At 44.5% G+C, this 24442-nt stretch overlaps 1 protein-coding gene across 3 annotated transcripts in view; it reads right to left on the reverse strand.

The window, feature by feature from the left end:
- Positions 1 to 1953: 1953 nt before the first annotated feature.
- Positions 1954 to 24442, reverse strand: part of IFT43 (intraflagellar transport 43) — a 43049-nt gene continuing 20560 nt past the window's right edge. For all 3 annotated transcript variants that reach the window (XM_077784019.1, XM_021542796.2, XM_021542795.2), the window contains 6 exons: positions 16916 to 16945; positions 16400 to 16446; positions 4913 to 4985; positions 3496 to 3571; positions 3096 to 3158; positions 1954 to 2291 (listed from right to left, as the gene is read on the reverse strand). In XM_077784019.1, the coding sequence (XP_077640145.1) occupies positions 2181 to 2291; positions 3096 to 3158; positions 3496 to 3571; positions 4913 to 4985; positions 16400 to 16446; positions 16916 to 16945 (400 nt within the window). In that variant the 3' untranslated portion in view covers positions 1954 to 2180. The remainder of the gene's footprint in view (positions 2292 to 3095; positions 3159 to 3495; positions 3572 to 4912; positions 4986 to 16399; positions 16447 to 16915; positions 16946 to 24442) is intronic.

Consider the following 24442-nt stretch of genomic DNA (forward strand, 5'->3'; position numbering starts at 1 on the left):
ATGACAAGCCTGGGCACGAAAGAGCAGCTCACTGTTCTTCTTTAGTAAGGACAGTAGCATGCATGTGACAGCACCATGACCTGAGAAAGAAGAAGCAACAGGTCTTATTCATCTTCCCAACACTGCAACCAAAACACAACTGTGAAAGGAAAGTGGGTGGGAACAACTTACTGGAGAAGGGCCAGGAGCCCAACACCTACCTCCCCTCCTCCAGCTGTGCATGGAATGGAAGAAACATGGAAACAAGTCTCAGTCTATTAAGTTTATTGAAGGAAATTAAAGAGACAACTTGATCCCAGTGCACATAAATACTGAAGCAAGGAGAAAATATCTGACAGCGCGGCTATGGAAAGGTGAAAGTAAACAGGCGCAAGAAACAAGAGATGAAACTCAAAAACTCAGTATAGAAATAAAGCAGATTTTAAACCATAAGGGCAATAATCTATTAAAAAGTAACCAGGAAGGAGTATTGTCTGCCTTTCTGAAAGACAGGCAAACCTCAGCTCCCTCTCACAGGACTCTGCCATGGCCTGTATTATAGCAGGTCAGACTAAATAATCAAGGATACCTCTTCCTGACATAAAATAGATGAGGCTGGCATTTTTTTTTCAAGCCCTTCTCTCCAGCTCTTCCCAGGTGTTTGCTGTGTTACCAAGGTCCCAGACTGGGCACAGGCCTGGCCCACACACACCTGCTTCCCACCCCAGAGTATCCCTGTTCAGGGTCCCCAGCTTCCCCAAACACCCATTTGTTTTTCCTCTTAGACTAACTTGTTGTCTGATTTACTAACCTATTTTAGTTTGCTGAATTAATTGTTTTTTCCTGGATGTACTAAGCCCTCTAAATTCTCTTTGGCCAGGAATCGTTAAGTGTCACAGAAAAGTAGATGTTAGCTCACCTGGGAAGTTTCTACTCCTACTAAAACAGATTTTTCTGCTCAGAAAAAGACTTTCAGATTATCTTCCATACAATGGCCTCCAAAGCTTATGCCTCACTTAGTTTTCTAGTTATAGGAGAGATGTCTTGGTTGTAAAAATTTAGAGTTTCCTTAGGACAGATAAGCCTCCCATTATTTTTGTTGGTAAAGTTGTTTGGCATGTCAGCTCTCACCTGAAATTCTGTGAATTCACAGTGAGCTATTTGACCTGTCCTGCTGTCACAAAAGGGAGAATGCAGCACTCTGTTAGACCAACCAAACAAGCAAAGCAAAGCAGAACAGCAAGCTTCCTCCCTGCACCTGTACTTCCCAGAAGTATATAGCAAGATTCTCCAACAGGGCAAGGCTTTGAAGGACATTAGTTTAGAACTAATGTTACTGTTCCCTGCAAATGATGACCACTGTTCTACAGGGACAAGGTATTAAGAGCGAAATGAGTTTTTCTTTAGATAATGACAATAAGAGTGAGTTACTTGCTTCCAAGGAGACACCCACCGGGGAGTTAACCTTGTTTAAGAGCATCAGGCTCCATTCTTTCATACACATGGAATAAACATTTTCCTTGCAAAGTACCTATGCCTGAAGCTATCTCCATTCAGGCTGTGGTTTCATGTGATTGCAAAAGCTAAGTGAGGTTATGCCTAGTCAGAATTTAGCTGGGAAACCTCAAGGTATAAAGAGGGGCTGTAAGAAGTAGCAGTTTAATAGGTGGTGCTGCTTCCTGAGCCAGTACAGAAGTAATGTTCCAAGAGAGAGATTAAACTAACAAGGAAAGGCTGGAAGCTGCTGGATGAAATGTAAATCAGATATCCTGACAACTTGAGGTGTCCGTTGTGAGGAAGATGGTAACCTGGATGCCCTGTGAAAACAAGTCATATCAGCCCAAGCTTTTATGAATGCCATCAGTGCAAACCACACTCCACTGTATGACGGTCCACTCCAGAGAGACTGTGTTTCCATAGAGAAAAGATCAGCCATTGCAGTTATCTGTAGAGGTGCTATTGAGGTGGAATGACTCTTTGTAAGTAAATATTTTATTGTGTTTAGAATTAATTTCTTTTGAGAACAAAAATTCTTATTAAAAAATAGCCAAAACATCTCCCAAGACAATTTTTTATGAAGCAAGGTCCTATTTATTTTCGTGTCTAAAATACATTCTCAAATACAAACAAGTGAATATAAAATTTAAGTGCTTAACTATTTACAGGAGATGGATGTGTGAGACATCTGGTGTGTCAGAGCTCTATGGGAGACTGAGGTGGTCCTCCCTCTCCGACTGTCCCAGGTCCCACTCAGTCACTAGTTCTGATGACACCTCTGTGAAGAGATGGTCCCAATCCCAGCTGACATCATCCTACCAAGAGGAAAAAAGACAAACATGCTGAAATGTTACTATGTCACCCAAAGCTCTCTGAACAATGCCAGAACAGCAAAGAGAGAAACCAAAAGGCAATTGCCCTGACCAGGGAAGTCTCAGATACACCTGGCTAGAGCAGGAATACTAGCCAGAATGAAATGTGACTATCTGATACAATTATAAAATGTGGAAATAATTATTCATATTCTAAAATTCCAAAAAGGACATATTTGTTGACAATTGTTAATATTAGATACTCCCAGGAAGAGCGCAGAAAGAAGCCCTTCCACTCTTCCACACTTCTGCTGAAATGTGCTGTTCAAAGCTGCAGAAATCCTTTGCTGCAAGACCTGAGCTCCTGCCCACCCACTTGTATTGAGGTTGTTCTGTCCTGCTTTAAAAAAAACCCTGCCCAAACCCAAAATGCTTTCTGCCTTTGTCCCTCTATACTTTTCTGTAGAACCACCTGTAGCTAATAGTGACCACCAAAGGACAAAGCAGGGATTCTGCAAGGATCCCTGTTTCTGCAGGGATCTCTGACAGTACTAGGCTTCGCACATTTTCCTGACTAGCTCCTTCATACTTCATACTGGCCAATCATAGTGATGCCATAAACTCACACCAAGAAAGAACTATCTATCTTTAAAATCATGTGCTGGGGAAATCAAACCTCCAACAGCTTCGACAAGCTCCTCCTCACATCTCTTCTCCCCAGCACTGACAACACGCCCTTTCCTAGTACAGTCTGAGACACACAAGAAGCTTTTACCTTGTTGGTGTTTCCACAAAACAAAGACTTACCTCTCGTAGTTCATGCTCTGGAGCCAAAACTTTGGTGAGGAGCTTCAGGTCTACCTCCCCATCCTATGAACAAACAGAGTCATACAGACACTGAGCAAATGAACACCATAATTTCACCAGATAATTTGTTAGACATCGCCACATGTGCCTCATATGGGTCACTTTGTCCAGGACAACAGCAAGAACCTCATCTGAGCAACAGATACCGTATCCACATTATTTACAGACACAAACAAGTATAAAAGCCATGTTGCAGAGAGGAATAGACTTACAGGGAGACTGCAAGTTCTCTGGATGATAAGACTGTGTATTTTGTGCAACTGAGTATCACTGTGGAGGATGACATGAGTCCAGAAGGAGAGGGATTCACATTGGCCAGCCCATAGCAAAATCCACTTACCAGAGTCTGGAAGGCAGCATATTTCATTAGATCTTTGTCCAGGTCATGGTAGGTCAGCACTCGGTTCACCTGCACACTGCAGCCAGAAAGGGTCAGAGAACAAGCCTGTGTCAGTGTTGAAGCACATAGGTGGCATGAACAGTCATCTGGTGACATCTCCAGTGTCCACATCCCCCATGCAGACTCTTAAGATGGACGTACCCAGACAGAAGCACAGCTCAGTCAGCAAATGAACAGTCACTGACAAATCTATGTACCAGGGTGTGCACATGCATAAAAATAGGAGTGGAACAACCATGAACACCCTCAGAGAAACCAGCATGCCAAAAGAAGATCCACAGACTAGTTGCAAGGGCTAGAAAGAAAAGACCATAGTGAGCATTCAAACAGCCCCAGTGCCTTAGCAAAGGAACCTCTGAGAGCAACATCATACGAGCTAGGTAATAGTAAGGATTTTTGGCTTTTCATGTTGGAGCTGCATCAGAGCTATTAAATATGACTTCCTAAAATGTAGCCTTCCAAGAAAAGCATGGTGTAGGGGGATGATACAATCTTGTACCATAGCTGCCTTCACAAGTGATCCAACATAATAGAAAAGACATCTATTAATTTAATTTTCTTGTGTTTGTCCAGGAAAATCACTTGTCATTTCTACTGCAAGAAAACTATGAATATATGAGGATCAGATAACTTTAGTTTAAAAATAGAGAAAAACAAATCAATTCCAGTTAGAGACAGATTAATTTTAAATTTGCTACATAAACTGTCAATTATTTTTGTTAACAGCTATACAATTACAATAACTACTTCTCACTTGTGAGAGAGGCAAATAAGGATCAACAGAAATTCCAGTCTATGACCTTGGCAATAGGCCCAATAGAGGAAAGAAGACTTTCCTGGTATGTTTAAGTTTCATTTCTTAAAACTTTCTGGTCTTCCTTGAGCTGACTCCAAGGCTACTGTGTCAGCCCCTTCAAACAACAGGATTGTACTTTGCAAATTAACTACACACTTGAGTAATAAGGATATCCTGTGGAGAACAAAGCAGCCTACAACCACCAAAATTAAAGCGTGTGTGATAATGCATGTGCATTGGAGACATTTGGGGTTATGCAGGAAACCTTAAATTAAGAAATTCCCTACATTTGAGAGTTTGGTTTTGCAATATCAAATACATTATTCTAAGGTAAGTCTTTTATATATAGAGAGAATATGCAGTTATTGCTTTCTCTGTGTAATAGGAAACAAGAATTTTGTGCTGTTCAGCTTGCAGCACTACTGTCACAAAAGACCGCACCAAATCCTGCTGAGCAGCACCGCTGCTGACATCCAAAGAGCATGAGTAAGATGGGTTTAATTTCACCAGCCAGTTTGCACTGCTGATGAGAGCCTCAAGAGCACCTGGCAGTGCTCTTACCTAGGGGGAGATGCCACTTGCATGGCCAGATCTTCGTCCTGGACATCCTCCAAGTCAGGGATCACAGGAATGTCTGCAACACGAGAAAGCAGCAGCAGTAAGTGGGGAATGTTGTGCTCTCCTCTCACTGAAGCCAAAGGTCCCTTGCTTCACAGATATTAAGCACCCTGTTTCTTATTAGAGGGAAACACAAAACAGTTATTTAGCAATAATTAAAAATACATTGTTTAATATTTAAACAAGTCAATAAAACTTTGAGGTCATAAGAAATCTTGCAAGAGGAACAGATTAATCCAGGTAAGGCTCTACAGGCTTTGGACTATGCATCTGAACACAACCTTGAAGCCAAAAGAAGTCACCTGTACCACTTGCTGCCTATGTTGCCATCATGAACTGACAAGAATTTGCTTGTCATGTGTTATCATTTATTCAGACACCAGTCACCTAGACTGTTAAAAATTAAGCACGGGACAGAAACTGAGAGAATCCACATAAAACTACATGTTGAAAGATCTGCTGTTGGGGTCTCAGGCTGTGCAGAAGCCTGTGACCTTCCTCAGGAAGGAAGTGCTGGTGGTCTAGCAGATACAAACACTAGGGAACACATGTCTAGTTGTATCGTCACAAACCTTTTCATGATTTCCAGTGTCATTCTGGAATGGCTGAAGGTCACTGAGTATTCCCAGCACAAGGACAATGGCTACTCAAACTTAAAAGGATGCTAGAAACAAAAGAATTGAGGATAGGAGGAAGAACTGAGTGTGCTTTGCATCCTGCTAAAGAAGCAAGGTCCTGAAAGCACTGCACAGTCTGTTATTTGATAAAGCACTGCAAAAAGTGAGTGCAGAAAAAGGAGAAAGAAGAGGCAAAGTAACTGGAGGCACAAAGCAAGAGCAGAGAACACCAATACAGAGCTCCTTTAAAGACTCAAGGCCACAAAAGCTCTCCAGAGACCCCGAGCCCTCAAACCATGGAGAAGCTGGTTTGGCTCAGGGAAAAGGTTGCACTTGCCCAGTAAGCAGGCAGAGCTGGGCCCTTCAGCACTGGAATGAGCAGCCTGCTCCCAGTTCTGCCGGCAGCGCAGCAACGCTACTGCTGGATGGCAGCAGGCAGCTGAGCCTGGCTTTGCCCCATTTTTCAGCCAGGCTGAGATGAATATTCAGGAGCCGGAGAGACATTCCCACCCATGGTGCCGAGGGCCCTGGGCAGGGTCTCCCCGAGAAGCCCCGTGTCCGGCCCCTGTCAGAGCTGCGCAGGTTCTCGGCTGCCCTCCCCGCTGCACGTCCGCGTGTGCCCCCGCTCGCTGGCCAGGAGGCAGCCCTGGCCCAGCTGCAGCAGGGCACGGGTCAGCCGGGCCCTGGCGCAGGGCCCTCCGGAGCTGGCCACACAGTGGGATTTCTCACTAATTGCTTGCCTGGAGGAAGGCTGAGCGGGACAGGGGCTGTCAGGAGCATGGCCACGGCAAGAGGAGTGACAGCTTGGCCGGCTTCAGCAGAGCTGTGCCTTCTAGCTCCCAAGGAGCCGGTGCTGGTGAAGAGGTTCTCCAACTGCAGCAAACTTCCCAAAGACATTTAAAGGGAAACTGCAGCAACAGCCCCTAGGCTGTCCCTAAGGCAGAGGAGGCAAGTGCAAGGAATGTCTCACCTGTGCATCGCTGGGCATTTGGGGCAGATCTCCCCACCTCTGCTTGTGAGGACAATACCTGGTAGAAGCTGCTATCCCACTGGCTCTTCCTTGCAGAGGCTCCCAGCTCTTGATAAAACTTGTAGCAAAATGCATTTATGGGACAAAAGCATCTCCATGGACAGACAGAGCAACATGTGGAGGCAGCTGGTAAAATCTGCTCAGGGATAATGTGGGAGGAAGTCCCTGTATATAAGCATCAAGAACCAAGGAAGGAGCAGACTGGTGAGATTGGTCCAAAGCAGGGAATGAAGTTCTCTGCAGAGTTGCCCTGTTAAGTCCAGGAAAATGAGCATCGGAATGAGAAACCATTTAACCTCTCCTGAACTAATTTATCCTTTTATGATGAGACTATGAACATTTCTCAGCAAGCACAAGTAAATTAAAAACTACCTGGGAACAGAGCTGTCTTTACCCACAAAGCAGGAGAAGGTCAGATCTTTATCCACTTTTGACAGTAGAAATATAATTTCCTGCTTGCAGGAAACTGAACTTCTTCACTTAGTGCTCATTTTGGCAGCTATTTCAAGAGTCTTACTCTTCCCAGTTTTGTTTTGTTGATCTTTTTTTACACTAGAAAAAGCTGCAAACTTAGAGCCCTGATCAGTGATGTTCCTTCCATTTTGCAGGTTCACAAAGACTCCTGGGTTCTCTAAGTGCTGATGTTATCTCATTGGCATGGAAAGACTTCTAAACCCCTTGCAGAGCACAACCTCCACTCTATATTAGCAAAATTCAGGCGATCACTTAGAAATTATTTCCAAAAGAAATTCAAGGCTCTAATATTTTATAGACGCTTTGAATATATTTCAGACAGAAGAGCTGGAAAAGCTCTGGGGGCCCCTGCCAGCCCCTCCAACAAAGGCCAGTGCACACTTGTTCTTACTGCAAAGTGCAGATGCCTTGCCCATTTCTAGGCAGAAGCAATGCCTAGAAGGACTGTGAGACTGACAGGAAACAGTACAGAAATGTCTCAGATTTTAAGAAAATATCGGGTCCCTAGGCTAACTGCTATGAGGGACAAATAATTCCTGAAATATTTGGGTCTTTATTTCACTTATTACTCATAACTATCTCTTCCCTCTGCCAATTCCCACAGTGCCACTTTAGCACAATCCCTCTTCCTTCTCTCTGTACAGTTTGCAAAGTGTCTCAGCTCTCACCTATCTCCAAGGACCCAACCTTACCCCCACTCATTCTCCAGCCTCTTAATTGTTTTGGTTTCTCTTCTTGAGACCCACATCTTTTTTTCCTACAAGTTCTGGTAACACACCTAAGTTGTGGCAGCTGCAGGGGGGAATAGCACAGCATGGGCTATTGTGCTGCAGGAGAGTAGGCATATGCTCTACTTTTAATACTCCCACTAGCTGCAGGGAGGCTTTACATATAACATTAGTATATGCAGAACTGTTCACAGGACCACGCCAATCTCGCACTGCATCTTTTTTCAACAACAAAGTTGTATGACAAACCCCCACTCTGTGTGCTTTGCTCTGTGACCCACATTTTTCCTCTCCTGTTCAGTGTGGGGGTTTCAAATCATTTTCCATAAACCTGTGTTTCTGGTGCAGAATCTTGACACATACTTTTCTGGCCAGGCTCTCATGCCCATGTAGGCAAACCTCAGAAATGACTGCAAAAAAGGACACACCTTCACAGATTCCAGGTCACTGCAATGTAGTGAACAATGAAGTGAACAAATGGCCTGTGCAAAGATGAGTGAGCACCAAACACCAGATGACAAATGCAAACTCCCCTCCACCTCCCCGATGGTTATGAACAAATGAACAAAGGATGGAATCAAAATGAGTTTACTCATATGGAAGTTATGGTGAGACAGGAGATACTAGTACCAAATATTGGCTAATTGGGAAGTTAAGTCACTGCACAAAACCGATTATCTCAGAACATCTAAGTCCCAGCATAAAACTGAGAATATTTTATTTCAAGAGCGGAACTTAGCTAGGTCTTACACAAAAAGATCTTTGTGACTAAGTTACGGCAAGGCACCAATGACATAAGATGGAAGTGTGTGAATGGGAGGAGGAGAAGATGGCAGGGAAAGAATGAAGGCAACCCATGCTACATGCAGGCAGTCAAACAATAAGCAAGGAACAGCAGTTTTTCAAGACATACAGAAAAGAGGGCTTTATGTGTTCATATTGAATAACATGCAGTAAACATAATCTTTTTTACCTCTTAGCAAATAACTTACTGAGAGGCAAAGAAGACAACCTCAGAAAGCAACAAGCAGGAGATCTAAAGGACCAATATGGATCTAAAGGACCAATCTAATACTTAGCTGCTCCTGAAAGTTGGTAAATTGCACCTCCCCTCCCAAGCAGGGCTGATTTTTGGTTTAGTAGCAACACCTGCAGGTTGGTCTCTTAAAATCCTGTAAACTCCCAGTAAGATCTGGTCCTCCCCAAAAAACTAAGTTGTCTGCTAGATACAAGATGGCATAAATAGGGACATATAGAATCTCTTCCAGGGACAGACAGAACCCCTTCCAGATCAGGCAATAAATCACTGGCAAAGCTGCATCTAGAAACCATATTCCAGTTCAAGCTGCAGTTAGAGTGTGCTGCTTACTCCCTAAGCTGCTTTAAGAGTACCCTGAGGCCCCATCCTGGCACCCATAAACAAAGAAGACTCCATCTCACACAGTCTGATCCACTTCACCTGGTTCAGTGTTTCAAAGGCCATTCAGAATGGACACTCTTGTGGTGGGAACTGTCCTGCCCTCCCTGTGCACACACCACCATATCCAGAGAACACAAAGCAGTGGCTTCTGGAGCTGGCAGTCTCCTACCACCAAGCAGGTATTAAAATGAAACTAATTTATTTTATGTTGCTTTGCTCATAAAATGTAAAACTGAAATAATTACAATATCTCTGCTGCTGCAAAACTTTGTTTTACTGAATGCTTTTACCTTCTGCATCACGTTTGGGGAATTTTAAACAGGCAAATGGAAGGTCTGATTGAAGATGAAGTTAAGTGAAAGAAATTGGTCTCATTTAGCACATGACAGGATTCATCTGTGTTCCCAAGTCCACTGAGGTAGCATCATGGGCGTTTCATATTCATGAGCTGCTGCGACACTGTGTCCCCTCATTTACAAAGCACCGTGTTCAGCAAATTCTGTCCCTGTGGACACTCTGTGCATTTCATGGTCTTGTCACAGAGACATCAAACACTTCAGTAACCAAATACCAGAAAACGGCTTTAATTAGTGCATCTCAATGCAATAAATAATTTTTCTAAGTGGAAAAATGGAGAATTAAAAAAAAAAAAGGAAGTAAAAAAGTGGAAAGCAACAGTCAAAAAAATAGTCAAAAAAACATAAAGAAAAAGGGACGCAGCTTCTGCTGAACACACAAACAAACTTGAAGCCTCTTGGAAGCTTTCTCAGGAGAGCAGCAGACAAATGGAGAGAATAAAGAATGTTTCTTTGGATGCTGTGACATTAATTTTATAGGGATGTCTTCCCCTGACTGAAATTGCCCTACTAGCAGGCCATCATGAAGCAGCGTACCTGCCTGATCAACCAGCAGGAAGATGACAACAGTAGAGTGAAAAGAAGACTGTACCACAGCTACCAGGGTACTGTCTCAAAAGCTGATATAAGCAGAAGATAACCCAAGAGTCCCATGTCCCAAAGCCCCCTTCTGAGAAGAGAATGGTAACAGCATAACCTGGCCAAGCTGATAGGAAAAGTCACCCTATGGCCAAGTGCCAGAGGAGTCACAGGATCTAGGGAAGGTCATACAGCAGATCCAGGACTGACCCTACAGCCTTGCGTTAAAAGGTTATACATTTGCCTTGCATAATATTGCATCTCAGCTAGATGGATGACTGGCTGTGGGGTGACATTCTACTTGCCTTAATAGTGTGGTGTTCATATTGCAGAGGACAGGTATCAGGCATTTCTGCTGCTTCCCAAGGCTGCTGCTGACACAAAGGTTCTGCCCAGTTTCAGTCATTTGAAGTGTGAGGAGAGGCACAGAAGAGCCCTGTCAGATGAGTCACTGGGCTCAGTGCAGGCTTAGTGCATGGCTTGTACTTAGGCAAGAAGTAGAAGCAGACCCTGACCCTGACAACTTTAAAAGAGAGGAAACTCTTAATGCATAGGTTTGTTCATCAGCAGCAGAAGACAGGAGAGACTGGAGGCCAGGACCAGGAGTCCACCACACTCCTGAGGTTATCAGCATTTAGAGTGGTAACACAGCTCCTAGTCTTACCAACAGCCCCTGACAGAGCACTACACCTGCCCTCCTTTCCAGTAACATGTGTTTTTTCAAAGGCTGTTCCCTGTTCCTTTGCACTGCTCCCCTACTAAAACATACACAGAAGGTAGTGGGGCATCAGATGAGAAGGTATGGGGTGTCCTGAGAGGGTCTAGTGAACTCAGAAACACAAAACCCTCTTCAACAACACTGGAGATAAGGGACTTTGCATTAGAGCATTACAGGTGTAGGGAAAGCAGCTTCTCAGGATGCTCCCGTGAAAGTATGTTCAGGAGCAGGCATGCCTGATTCTATTTCATCCTCTTCATGTTACACTGGAAAAACAAGACAAACTACATTTCTTTTATGCTAAATCCTTAGGTTTTTATTTTTTCTTATATATATTTATTAAAAAATGCCTCTTTGATCGGCAGCACCCATGACACCTCCACATCCAGCAACTCCTCAGAAGCCTCCCTCCCTCCACACAAGGCCACTGCTGCTGACAGCCAGCCGGGTTTGATCAGAGCCACTCAGAATCGGATTTTCATAAGACAGATGAGGAATCTTACTGCTGCTTTCTCTCATATCAGATGAGAAACTGAGGAGGAGGGGGGACGGGTCCTGAGGGAATGACACTACAATCAAGGGCTATGCGGTTCTCTCTCTGTCCCTCCACTGCTGCAATTTTCAAAGGAGTTTGCCTCAGGCAGTTTTAAATGATGGTGTCTCAATTCTGTAATCATCTTTCAAGAGCTTTTTCTTAAAGGGTATTTTAGGTAAACCTAGTCCGTCAAATACATTTATGGGCTCAGCAATCACAGACCCAATATGACTGTGTATCCACCGTATCGCAGAATTTAGCAACAGAAGATGCTTCCCCAGACTGTCATTTTCAGCCCTCAACAAGCTGTGTGTGCTCCCTTGTCATTAAGGAGCCCACTGCCCCTTGGCCAGTGGTCTGTTGCTTCAAATAGAATCTCAGACAGTCTCTTGGGACATACTCTGCTCTCCCCTGCCCATTGTAGCTCTCAAGAGAGAGCTTTCCTGTAGCACCAGAGGCTCTAGATCACAATGCCAGCAATTATTGGAGGAGTTCAAACTGTCCTGGACCAACAACTCAGTGGAAACCATCAGGCTGGGCTGAGTCTGCCCTTCAGTGACAGAGACTCAGAGTAGTGCACTGGGATGGGGAGCAGCAAAGGGGAGAGCTGTGGTGTGGTGACAGAGCCACACACAGTCACAATGCAGAGTCCCAGAGACCACTGACACACTCTGCCCCAAAACCTTCTATTCAGCCCATTCATACCACTCCCAAAACAGTATGTCTTTCACTCTGTCTTCATTTCACTGATGCTCAGAATTTTTCATCCATTTAGCTCTCCCCAAATCACCCCAACACTGCTTTCTGAGTCTATGAAATACCCACTTGCCATATCCCTGACTGTTCCTGCAGATTCTGCCCTCTCTTACCCTCATGCTCAACCACTGCATATGTCCTTGCAATTCATGGCCTCTGGAATCCACCAGCACTTGGTGTGCTCTGTAGAAACAGCAGCTCCCCAGGGAAGCAACTGGCAAAATTTATCAGGAATGACAGAGCCAACCATAACCCTCCCTGTGCTCTATTCTCAGCTCTTTGGAGCAATATCATCATTAGTGTATATTTGCATGCAGCTCAAGAAGTGTGAATTACAGATCTCCCACCTGACAGATATCACTACCCAGAAGGGTTTGGAACCTGCAATGGCATCTGCTCACTTCTGCTCTGTTGTTCAAAGTCTGGACTCTCATCCTGTTCAAATGCAAAGGAGCTACTGGCACATGCCAGAAGGGTAAGAAGTCCTTCTAGAGGTTTGACATTGCATAGAGAGGTCTAATCATCAGTTCTGCTTCCTTGAGAAGGCTTCCCAGCAGGCAGGAAGGGGTTTTGCCTTGAGGGCACAGATCTAGTGACTGTCTCCTGGCAGCTTTCCTCACCTGCAGGTCAGGTTCCAGTTGTCTATGTAGCAAAGTCAGGCTTTCATTTCAATCAGCTGTCTCATTCACACACACTATCTGCTTTAAAATAGCAAGCTATTGTTCCTGCAGACAGAAAATCATACATCACATCCCAGTCTTCCAGAAAAGCCCTTTTCTAGCAGCTGTGCATCCCAAGAGTAACAGAGAGAAAGCAGAAAGGGACTTCTAATGGTGGGGCAATAGTCTATGTTGGAATACCTGGGAGAGGGATAACAACCTTAGCTAATAGGTTCCCATAAAGTGCTGAGGAGAAAAATCCAAGGAAAAAGGAGTAAGGAAAATGACATCCAGGGGAATACAACACAGAAGTGCAGAACTGGTGGACAAGAAAGGAACAACAAGAAACTTCTAGGCAAAGGACAAATCAGATTGCTGAGGTGGTGGAGGAATGTTAGCATTTCTCACCTGACAGGAAACAGCCCTATCTAGCTCTGTGCCAGAAAGAGACACACAAGCAGAGTAAAGCCCTCTATGCCCTGGTGGAGAAAGCAGCAAAGGGAAGATAAAGCACTTCAACTTCAGCTTGGTTGTCCCATCTTCCCTCCCACTTCATGACAAAGGATAGTCAGCACATGGCAGAAGCTCTTGGCTGCTACAGAAAAGGAAGGAATGTGCTGCAGATAGCACCTTATAAATACTACAGAGGGTGTCACATCTCCCATCTCATGCAGTTTCCCTGCCATACAGAGCTCAGTCACTGCTGCTCATTTTCCCTGTTGACATGGACAGAAAATTGAGCAATTACCCTCAAACTCCTCTCTCTCAGATTGCACAGATTGCTACATACAAAGCATTAAGCCCCCAATTGCCCCTGGCCAAAAGTGACTTAACTAGGCCTGTCCTTTAGGAATTAAACACTTTTGTGTTGCTTGTGAAGGTTTATTATTCCTCAAGTGTGATGCATTAAATCCTGCTAAAGCAGGTTTCTCACCATGCAGAGGACCTGGTCCCCCATGACAAGGTCCAGTGGGCACACATCCACTAACAGAGGCGTTACCCATTTGCTGTACCTGAGTTCTCATGAGTACCAGCATGTGCTCAGGAGGGTCAGCACTAAGATCACAGTGGGTGCTGTAGAAGATCTACCTAGCTATCAGTTAGTTTTGAAAAAGTGCAGTGTCTCTCCAAAAGTAGCTCTGGATTATCTGTCTTCCAGCTTCTCAGTTTCCCTGTGTAACTGTAACGGATGGCTGAAACTGCAGATCATTCCATGCTTGTCTCTGTCTGGTCCACCCACTTACCACCTCCCATACTGTTTCAGCCATTCCACACAGCCTGAGAAGTGTCCATCCTTCTCCCCCAAACTCCCACAGAGATAAGGAATCAGATGCTATCTCATACACAGGCCAGGAGCAGTGAAAGAATTCTACTTTTATTTCTGAAACTACAAGGTCTATCAATCCCAAAAGTCTCCGCTTGGCTGTACAAACTTCCCTCCACCCGGCAAACTGGGTTCTCTACAGCCCCTATACTTTTTTAACACATTCTCAAATGGACTCCAAACTCAGAGCCTCTGGCTGTTAGTGCTGTATAAACGATCACAACTGAGCACATTTCAAATTCACAAGAACATCTTTTTAAGGGCATATAGTTTTGTCCTTCATTCTTCTAATGAGAAGGTTGGATGGGGGACAAACAATGTTAATGGAATGGTACAGCTCAGCTTTTTAATAGGTTAAAGGAAGGCGATCCAAATGTATTGGTTGACAGCAGCAATCATTACGCAACTGCGCCTGTTCATATTAAGGTGTACAAGCTAAGACATTATGCAGCACAAAATAACCGTGACCCATCCTTGGGGATCCATACACCTATGTCTTGATTTTTGTTTGTTTAGAATCCAAGCTTTATCCAGTTAAGGACACAAACTCAAGTGCAGTTCTATGCAAAGGGGAGGCTGATACAGCTCAATATACTGCACAGCCACAACCACTGCATGCTGCTCCTTGCCTTCTACGCTAGGCACTTATTTGTATCTCTCTGCTTATTCAAAAAAGTAATTTTATTCATGTTCTGGAGTTTGTTTATATGTCACTTTTCCTCACTCCAGTTGCTGAACCCACATGGAAAATTCCTCTCCCAGAACAGTTTGCCTTATCTCCCTGTCCAAATAGGAACACAACCATGCAATGCACCATGAATTTTTGATCCACAACCCAGCGTGTTTGTACCAGAAGCTGCCTGGGTAGGAGCCATACCATATCTTTCTTTTAATGCATAGATTTAATCCAAAGCCAAATGCCAGTTTGCAAGCAATCCAAATTCAGCTGCTAACCACAGGTTAGACACAGATAAATAAGTGAAGTCTGTTAGGATTCCATATGTCTTGATACCACACTCTGCATCAATTCTATTCTATATTTATTACCCAAGGTCTTGGGGTGCTGAAAGTCACATGCTACAAACAAACATGTGGCAAGCATTTTTATGCCTGGTTAGCAAAGATAGTCATACTCCAAGTACATGACCAAGGTTCAACAAAAAGGACAGCACGTATGCAAACAGAGATGTACACAACAGACTACCAGCCTCAGTGACATACGCTGAAATTTAAGAAGCCCAAGAAACTTCCCAGGGGGAAAATTTAGTCTGTACTGAAGACGCCAATGCTATAAAGGTGCCACTTCTGGCAGTCATATGTTGCAATGCTTAATCTGTCTGGAAGACCCAAACAAGTCTTCATTTAATCTCATTAACCATACTGATGTCTGATCCTTTGTGACTCCAGATAATTTTTCTGACACTTCTGATATTTTACAGATGCAACTTTTTATACACTGTATAAAATTCTTAGCCCTTGAAAACTGAGGAACCTCCTAGAGACTTTAATGAATTTCTATGCTCCCCACAGTTGTCTAAATGCTTGTCTTGAAATTCATACTGTGGATTTTTCCAGATTCCTCTTGACTCATCCAGTCCCAAAAGAGCAGGTAATATATACTATAAAGAAAACTAGTGCTAAATTAGGAGTTCAGTAGATTTCATAGCAGCCTGTACAGGAATGAGATGGGATTACCCATAGTGTTTATGTTTATCTTAGGATCTATGATCTTGGATTAGGGCAAGCAGATTTTTTCAATTAAGAATTCCATCATGACAGAAACCCCAGGCAACAAGGATATTGCAACAAAAAATAACAGATGCTTTAAGCAGAGTCTACTATCACCTAAACCAGAGGAGAGCAAGGACTTCTTTCCCCATTCTTAAACATTTATTGTGCTTTTAGTTCTCATTTTGCCCAGTCCACTATTCTCCATGGAGGTAATTACAGAGAAAAGTGCGTCCTTGCCACTTTCCTGCTTTCCAAAGGGGTCCTCTATAATTCAGTGCTCATGAAGAGCCAAAGTTAGACTACAAGTTCATTTCCTCCTCCTCCCTCTCCATCTCCTTTACCCTTTCTCCCTCATTCATCTGGGGAGACCTAAGCAGCTCCTACATTTGTTTACCCCCAGAATTGTTAATTTCCTTGCTATTTCTTACAAGATGCCTCTGCTCACCTTACTGGAGAAGCCCCTAGACACACATGAAGGCACTTCTTGCAGTCAAGTACCTTACCTCCTCCATCATCTGATGCCTCCAGGCTCTGCTGTCTGAGACGATGGCTGCAGCAAAGCACAAGGAAGAAATTCAATTGCAAGCCGAGAAAAACATCTTATGCCCCCTTCCTCCCCACAAACTTCAAAGCCTGTCAAGGAGAGAGCTTCCAAGTATGCTTAGCCCACATGGAAGATTGATCTTCCATACCCCTCAATGCTAGGCTCAGCAGAAATCTCATCTTAAGCAAGATGTACCTAAGGCAAACCCCTGGGCTGAAGATAGTAGGGCCTGAGGTGGGTCTTGGAGGAAAGCAGTGGCTTCCTCATTTTCCTTCTTTCTGTTTTATGGGAGTGACAGAGCCATCCATATTCAGGGAACTACAGAATGACCAACCTTGCCCCATCCCAGGACACATGATATGAATTACTGACAGGCTCTGCATCCTTCCCAGCTTTCAGATCTTGGTGTATTGGTCAGATGATCAGATCAGATGTAAAATTTGTGGAAGAAGTCTCAGCAACAATGGGAACTTACTCTTCTACTTCTGCATGCTTTCTTCCTGACCTGCAAGACAAGGATGGCTTATGTTTAGAAAAGGCTAGAGAAAATGAAAAACTTCACCTTTCCCCATATGATTGTTATTGTGCAAAACAGTTCCTGCATCAGGTCTGATAAACACCTTAAAGAGTTCTGAGTGACTATTAAGCCAGTGTATCAAAAAGTCCGAGTGCTACAGACTGAAACAAAACCACTTTGGTCCCAAAAGACAGCTGTGCCTAGATATGGCAAGAACCATACTCCCTGGTTCTTTAGCTTCTCAGATACTTTTTTATCCCCTTTGCCATCAGCTGCAGGTAAAGCTGGCCATACCTATGTAGAGAGGTTGGCACATTAAGGAGTGAAGAAGGTGCTATACTTCATCTATCTGCTCCTAAGAGATCAACAGTTTCTTCCTCCCCATGGCTGTGCACAAAGACTTTCTGGTTGCCTTTCAGGTTAGGAGTCCCACCTGAGCTGGCCAAGTTCAGGTCAGACATGCATTTGTAGCAAAAAATCAGGGCTGATCAGGCTGAATTAACAAAAGCTCATAATAATAACATGGCAGGGAGGCACTGGGAAATGGCAGATCCCTTGCTCTCCACCCCAGCAAGCCCAGAAGTAATTCAGTCCCGATTAGGGATTCTTGTTCAATATTCAAAATGTAAAACATGGAGACTGCTGAACCAGCACTTTGAAAAGTTAATTAAATGCCAGGTTTCTTTTTAGCAGATACTCTATCACTCGCTGATTGCTTTGGCCATTTTGCAGAGTGAAGTTTCATGTCTATGCATTGGGAATAGATATTCTCCTGCCCCCTGAAGTCAGGGTGCCATGACAAAGAATACATGGGGCTCTATCCTATCTGATGCACTGTCCCAGGACACACCATGATGTAAGAAAAGTTGCTTCACTGCCTTGCATTGTACTTTTCAAAGCACTTTGTGACATGTCACAGGCCTTTCCTCATCTGCTCTCTGTTCTAGCAAGTCACAGTTTTCATCTAGCTCTCCTGTGAATAATCTACTCTTCTAAGAGCAAGGAGGAGGGCAGAGAGGATGTCTAGCTATACAGAAAAAAGGTATAAGAAGAAAGCCCTTTGTCTCTACTGCTCTCTCTGGAGCTTGCAGTCTGCAAAAAGCTAAAGATTACACTGAATCAGTGATCTGAGCCCCATAATATCAACTACTATAATCAGAACTGCAAGTTGTGTGGTGACATCTGCACCTGGGCTTTCAGCTATATCTGCATCCTCTGTTCAAAGGCAAAAATGGAACATAACTGGGGAAAGAGTTCTTCCAGTGAGGATGAACTGTCCAGCTCCTTCCTTCTCCCTGGTGGTAGTACAAAGCACTTTTTGTGAACCTCCTGAAACTATTGAGAAAGAAATAGATGGCTTCAGCGAGCCCTCCACCAGCACCCAGTGGTGTTTAGTCTCTGAGAAGATGGAGGTAGAAAGATGATGCAAGATTTCTCCTATTTTATTCCTCTTTTATGCCTTCACAGAACTGGATCTCATATTGCCTTTCCCTCTCCAAGCTGAAATATCCCAAATATGACATTGCACAGCCATGCGCAGTGAGATGATTTGCTGGGGGTTCAACTTAACATCTTCTTGGCAAGATCCCGTTACTTGTGATAATTGTCCAACCCCAAGTAACACTCTCTGCCTCAGTCCTCACACTCCTTATATCTCTGCTCCCATCTTCAGGCAGGAATGAAACACTCCACATGTTCATACTTCCCAGGAGAAAAGGTCACTACTACTATCCCTGTAAGCAATTTCTGTTTCTTTTTCCTAAGCTCCCTGTCATGACTGATACCCAGGCAGTCCACAGGGAAGACAATCATGCTAGTCTTAGAGGCAGAGACTGCTCTGCTTATGTTGTGAGACTTAGGCTTTCTCAGCTTTTCTTTGTTCTTAGGAAAGGACTTATTCAGGACAAAAAGCAAATACCTCATTATGAAACAGCTACACTATATATTGGAAAAAAACAGTAATTTGGGGAACAAACTCATGTGCGGGAGGGTGTGGAAATAGTACTGGCTTCTTTAATGGGAGAGCCCTAACACCAGAGCCCAGGAGTTAGAACTCTCCCATCAAACAAGATCATTCCTTCTTCTTCCCAGGGACAAGTCATAGCCCCACGGTCAGAGCCCCCAGGAGAGCACCTTAATCCCTGTGTTAGAGGTTGCACTGTGTGAGGCAAGTCTCTCATGCTGACAGTACTGCGGTTTATACAGAGCATTTATATACTAACAGCACCAGAGCAGGACCTAGAAATGGCTGCTCTTCTGTTTAGGAGAGACATCTGCTTCCAGTTGCCTGTTCTGGATATGATTGTTAATATATTATTTGATACAGCATTATTCGATGAAACTAGCATTTTAAGTCGGCTCATGAGCTCTCATGTAGAAAACTATCCCAAAAATATAGTATGAAGCTTCTGTAGTACAGAAAGGACTTGTATGTTTTACACTCTCTGTGGCCCTAATGATCAAGCAAACAAGATATCATGCAACCTGCTATTTCCTTTTTTTTTTTTTTTTTTTTTTAATAAAGCTTACTTTCCTTTTGTTTGGTGCCAAATTACTTTCTGAGTTCTTGTTCCAGACTGGGGGAAAAATTTCAGAAAACATTTTTGGTTTAACCAGTCTTTTTGCTTTTTTGGTGAAACTGCAGTACCTAAATTTACGTAACAAAGTGACTCTGAGAGGAAAGATAAGCTTTGTCTTGTGTCCTAAGGTTAAAAACCTTCAACACAGCAAGAGAAATCATTAATAGATCTTCAAAAGATGCCCCACCTTCAATTCTGTCCATTCCATACACTCAGCTGAGGGCTACCCGGAGACAGTATTCCTGCAGAACCAATCAACTGCTGGTATCTTTGCTCTCCAAGTACTACGGGCAGGATTTCTTCATGATGTTATCACATTTTGTTAAGGGTTGTGGAGTACCCCTTCCTAAGAATAATCTCGTCTTGCCAATGCAAATTGCCACATACTCAGACCAACATTTTCTCCTTCAGAAATATCAGGTCTAGATAAACAGCACTCTCTTCATCTCATGAGCTTTCTAACGGTGAGTGAAAGCAGATGCAGAACAAACCTGACAAGCCAGCATACACAGCTTTCCTACTCTTTTCTCATGTTCTCAGCAACACAAAGTGCACTGCCCTGCTTTGTCTGCTGCAGCAGCAGGCACAGCCCAGGGAGGGCAGCAACAAGGACCTGCAAAATGAGCAATTGAATATGAACTACAGCTACAGTCACTCAAGTAAGTATAAACAAAACAATATCATCCCAGGAGCAGTGCTCAGAAATACATTCAGTCTGTTGTATCATACACCAGCCACACCCCATTTTTGTAAGACGGGGATACATCTGCTTTTTTTCACTTATGTTCACAAGTCCATTGCATCTGGAGGGAAAAAGAAGATGGACTCACTCCATCACCTGGACAGTTCCCTTTAAACTCCCTTTCCCTGAGAGGCCCTCAGCACTCCCAAATATAATTATAATCCCAGAATATTTCCTCTGGTTTTGGACAGCTGCTTATCCCCTCTCTATTTCCGGGTATTGAATAGCTGTGAAACTGGGTGAAGGACCCTGACAGTCCTTGTGTAATCCCACGGTACGTCACTCCTAGTACAGAATACCTATTTGTCTCCTAGCTTAGCCCTGGGGCAGAGGATATAGATCTGATCTCTCTCTTGAGTGTTTTTGCTCAGTTCTGCCCAGGAGGAATTCTTCGTCCACATCAATAAGAATGAGTTAAACCTTGAACCCGAGACTTTTCTCCCACACAGCCCCGATGCACAGCTGAGCTGCCCGCAACTTCTGTGCTGAAGGGTGAACGCAGTTCCAATGTAGACATCATCTCCGTTAAACTGTTCCTTTCTCATTTAATGCACTACCACGGAGATCTAAATGGAGATAAAGTGGCAGGACTCAGAGAACAGCCAGGATGCTATCTTTATGCAGCATGACAATGTGCAGTGGTTAATTAGACACCGTTAACCTATTTTAGCAGAGGACATAACTGGGTTGAATGGAGAAAAACGTCCTTGAAACCACAGCTCGAGAGCTCCAGACACACCCGCGGTCCTGCACCGTGCCACAGCCAGGCCCCAAGGAGCTCTCTGTGCAGGACCGAGGTTCTCTCATGCGGCGCGGGAGGTGTGAGGGCGGGCAGCACAGCTAAGGAAAAGGGAATTACCGCAGCTTGGTAAACCGCACACAGAGTTGGCGGGACGGGAACGCCCAGTACGGATGAGGAGAGGGCTGGGAGCGCCAGCAGCCCGCTCGCCGGCCGGGCTGGCGGCCGCGCCCGCCCCGCGCCGCCGCCACAGCCGCAGCATCGCCGGGCCGCGGCCGCCCCCTGCCGGGCAAGCGCGGCGCTGCGAGCCCGGGCCGGCGGGCAGCCCGGCGCGGAACGAGGGCTGCTCTCGTTTCGCCGGGCAGCGGGACAGAAACTCATCTGCCCGTGTGTGCGTTGGCCCGTTTCCTGCCTCACCACGGCTACGAATCACGTGGAACCAGAAAGCCGCTCCGAGCACCCCTCTTGCTAAAAGAATGAAACGGGAGGAAAAGCAGAAGGTTGTGATGTTCAGAGATGCATTTTATCTGGAGACAGTAAGGCGATCTAAAGGCGGGCAGAGACAGACTGGGTGCCCTGGAAGCAAGTCAGCAGTTCTACCTCAGTGCTTCCATCCAAAACCATGCCCACCTCAACACCGAAGGCTTGGCTCAGCCCACAGGGAGGCACGAAGCCTTTTGCCTCTCGGGTAAAGACTGTAATTCAGGTCTAGGCCTGAGGGAGGAGGGGAAAAACATTAAAAAAGACGTTGTACTTTCTTGCTCAAATGTTCCTTGAGCGCCCATCACCACAGTGAGTGGGCGGTGAGCTAGGAGTTGCAGCTTGTTCAATAGCCTAAGGCACAACTAAGTTACACATCCAATATGACACACATGTGCTAAATGATAGTTCTCGGGGCTCTCCGAGGGTGGGTCTCAGTCACTGCTTGTTTGCTGTGGCACAGGAAAAGACACATTCACCAAGGCTGTCTGTAAATTAGAACTGCTACCCGTGCTGGAAAGCACCACAAGGTGCCTTCTCAGCTATTCCATTGCACCTTCTCTGGGGCGCTGATATGTTGTTTTAAGTTTCCACCCTCTCTTCCTGGCCTGTGGCAGCCTGGAAAAGCCAGGTTTTCCTTTACAAAATTAAGGAGTTTAATCTTCACACCTCCTACAATCGAGGAAAGTTTTGCCATTGATTTCAGCACGCTATGAGCCTTTATTTTCATCATAGGATGTCACCTCACAGCCCTCCACTTCCTAGCCCTGGAATGTATGGCCATCTGTATCACTACAAGGAGTTTTTGGGTAGACACACGTTTTAAAATTGTAATGGCCCTACCGTCCATCTTCTGGCCCCTCACAAGCTGCCTGTGCTGGTCAGACTGCATGCTGAACACACTGCCCCAGAGCATGGCTCTGGAAGAGGATGGCTGCAGCAATGAGCAGGCATGCTCTGTGAGATGGGATCTGATGGACTGCTGCTAGCCAGCTCCAGCTGAAATGGACTTGTGAGGCACTTCATCTCCAGCTGAAGTGTTTTTATTTCTCCTCATGTCCTAATATGTGGGCTTACTTAACAGAAACAGCAAAGGAGGAAAGCTCTGGCAAGCAGGACTTCAGGAACTGGCACAAAAGAACAAGCTGCCAGAGGGTGCTCCCGAGGATCACTTAACCTCAGCCCACTCACTGCATCATCCCCCAAGCAGATGTTCTCAGGGTTCCCCCTCTCGCTCACTGATAGAGAACTGACCAACAGAGCTGTTCAGAGCTCCCACTGAGCAACAGAAAAAACAACACCACTCAATACAAATTCCTGCTGTGTGGGAAAACAGAAAGCAGTGCTGCAGTTTCTGGAGGTATCCGCTACATATCTTTGGTCCCTGAGAACAGGGGCTCCTATCCAAGGATCATGTTCTTGGCCTCCCGTAAGCACAAAGTCCAACTCTCACAAAAAAATTACTCTTGAGGTTACAGGAGCATTTCAGCTTCCTTTTAAAGAAAAAAAAAAGCACAGCTCTGGATCCTCATGGTTATAGGAAAAAACTGAATGCTAAAGGAGACAGAAAATGTATTTAAGGTTGTTTGGGTTTTTTTCAAATCTCACAACAGAGAGCAAACCCATGATTATGAGGTTCAAAGACCTTTCACTTGTGACTGGCCTCACTGAAAACATTTATATGAAAAACAGTAGAAAGAATTCGGTGTTTATTACTGAATGGTATCTTGTTCTGTCATCTGGGAGCAACAGCTTCTGAACGAAGATATTTTAAGAACTTGGATTAAGAGTAGTAGAGGGGTTTTATGGGGAAAGGGGCTGGGGGAGGGGGAAATAGGGCCAAGCAAGTATATCAAGTCATCTCAGGTCCCTTTCAACAGGTAAACTGCATTAAGCTAGACTTCACAGCCAATATACAGGTGACCTACAATGGCCAGACAAGATTTTAGCCTTGGCTATGACAGATACAAAAGGGTTGGAAGTTGTATGTGATCTTCAAGAAGTTTTTGCTATTTTAAAACAGAAATATTTGGAACAGCAATAATAGCATCCCCTAAATTTGCTGGGACATTTCTCAGCGATGCAGAGAAATAAGAAAGGGAGATGCTTTGTCCTCAATCACAAAATAAAAAAAAAGTCAAAGAGACTTCATCCTGAGAATGCTCTGCCACTTCAGCAGCTTACATGGACCACTACCAAAAATGCCACATTTCTGTTCTGTTTTTGTCATGCCAGTTTCATTTCTAGGGGAGCAAGAGGCTGCAATCCTACTAGACCTCCCATTGCCCAGTACCTTTCCAGAAAAATAAGTCAAAGAAAACATCACTAACTGGGAAAAAGTATACAGAAATATAGGTTAAAAATGAGAAAAAAAAGAAAAAAATAGGAAAAATGGTTAAAAAAAACTTGAAAAGAAAAAAAAGGGGGGGAAAGGAAAAAGAAGCAGTAAAACTCTTTTTCCATGCTTCTCTGAGCACTGGAAACACATAAATGGACATAAGTCTAACACTTTCCCCTCTCAGGAAATTCTTGCAAATCACACTAAGTAGGTTTAAAAGGAATAAAAATCCCCTGTGACAGCCAGAGCACTGAGAGATTCTCAGGTGACTCTTCTGTCTTTTAGGGACTTTTTCTGCCAGTTATCTTTACTGAGTCTACACAGAAACACCAAGGAGAGCTCACCCCAGCAATGACATGAAGGGACAGGAGAACAGGAGCTTGTTAGCATTCCTGGAACATCCAGCCTATTTAAAAAAAAAAAAAAAAAAAAGAGGAGGGGGCAGGGAGAGAGAGGAAAAAACCCACCCCTGGGCCTGCACATTGCAGCTTACCGCCATCTTGATGTCCTTGATGCGTGCCGATGGCATGGAGGTGGCTGGCACCAGATCAGCCCAGGAGAAGGAATGAGAGGCCAATGGAGATTTATGTGAGGAGAGTGAGATGGA

This window comes from Lonchura striata, chromosome 6, assembly GCF_046129695.1.
Source record: "Lonchura striata isolate bLonStr1 chromosome 6, bLonStr1.mat, whole genome shotgun sequence".
NCBI lineage: Eukaryota > Metazoa > Chordata > Aves > Passeriformes > Estrildidae > Lonchura > Lonchura striata.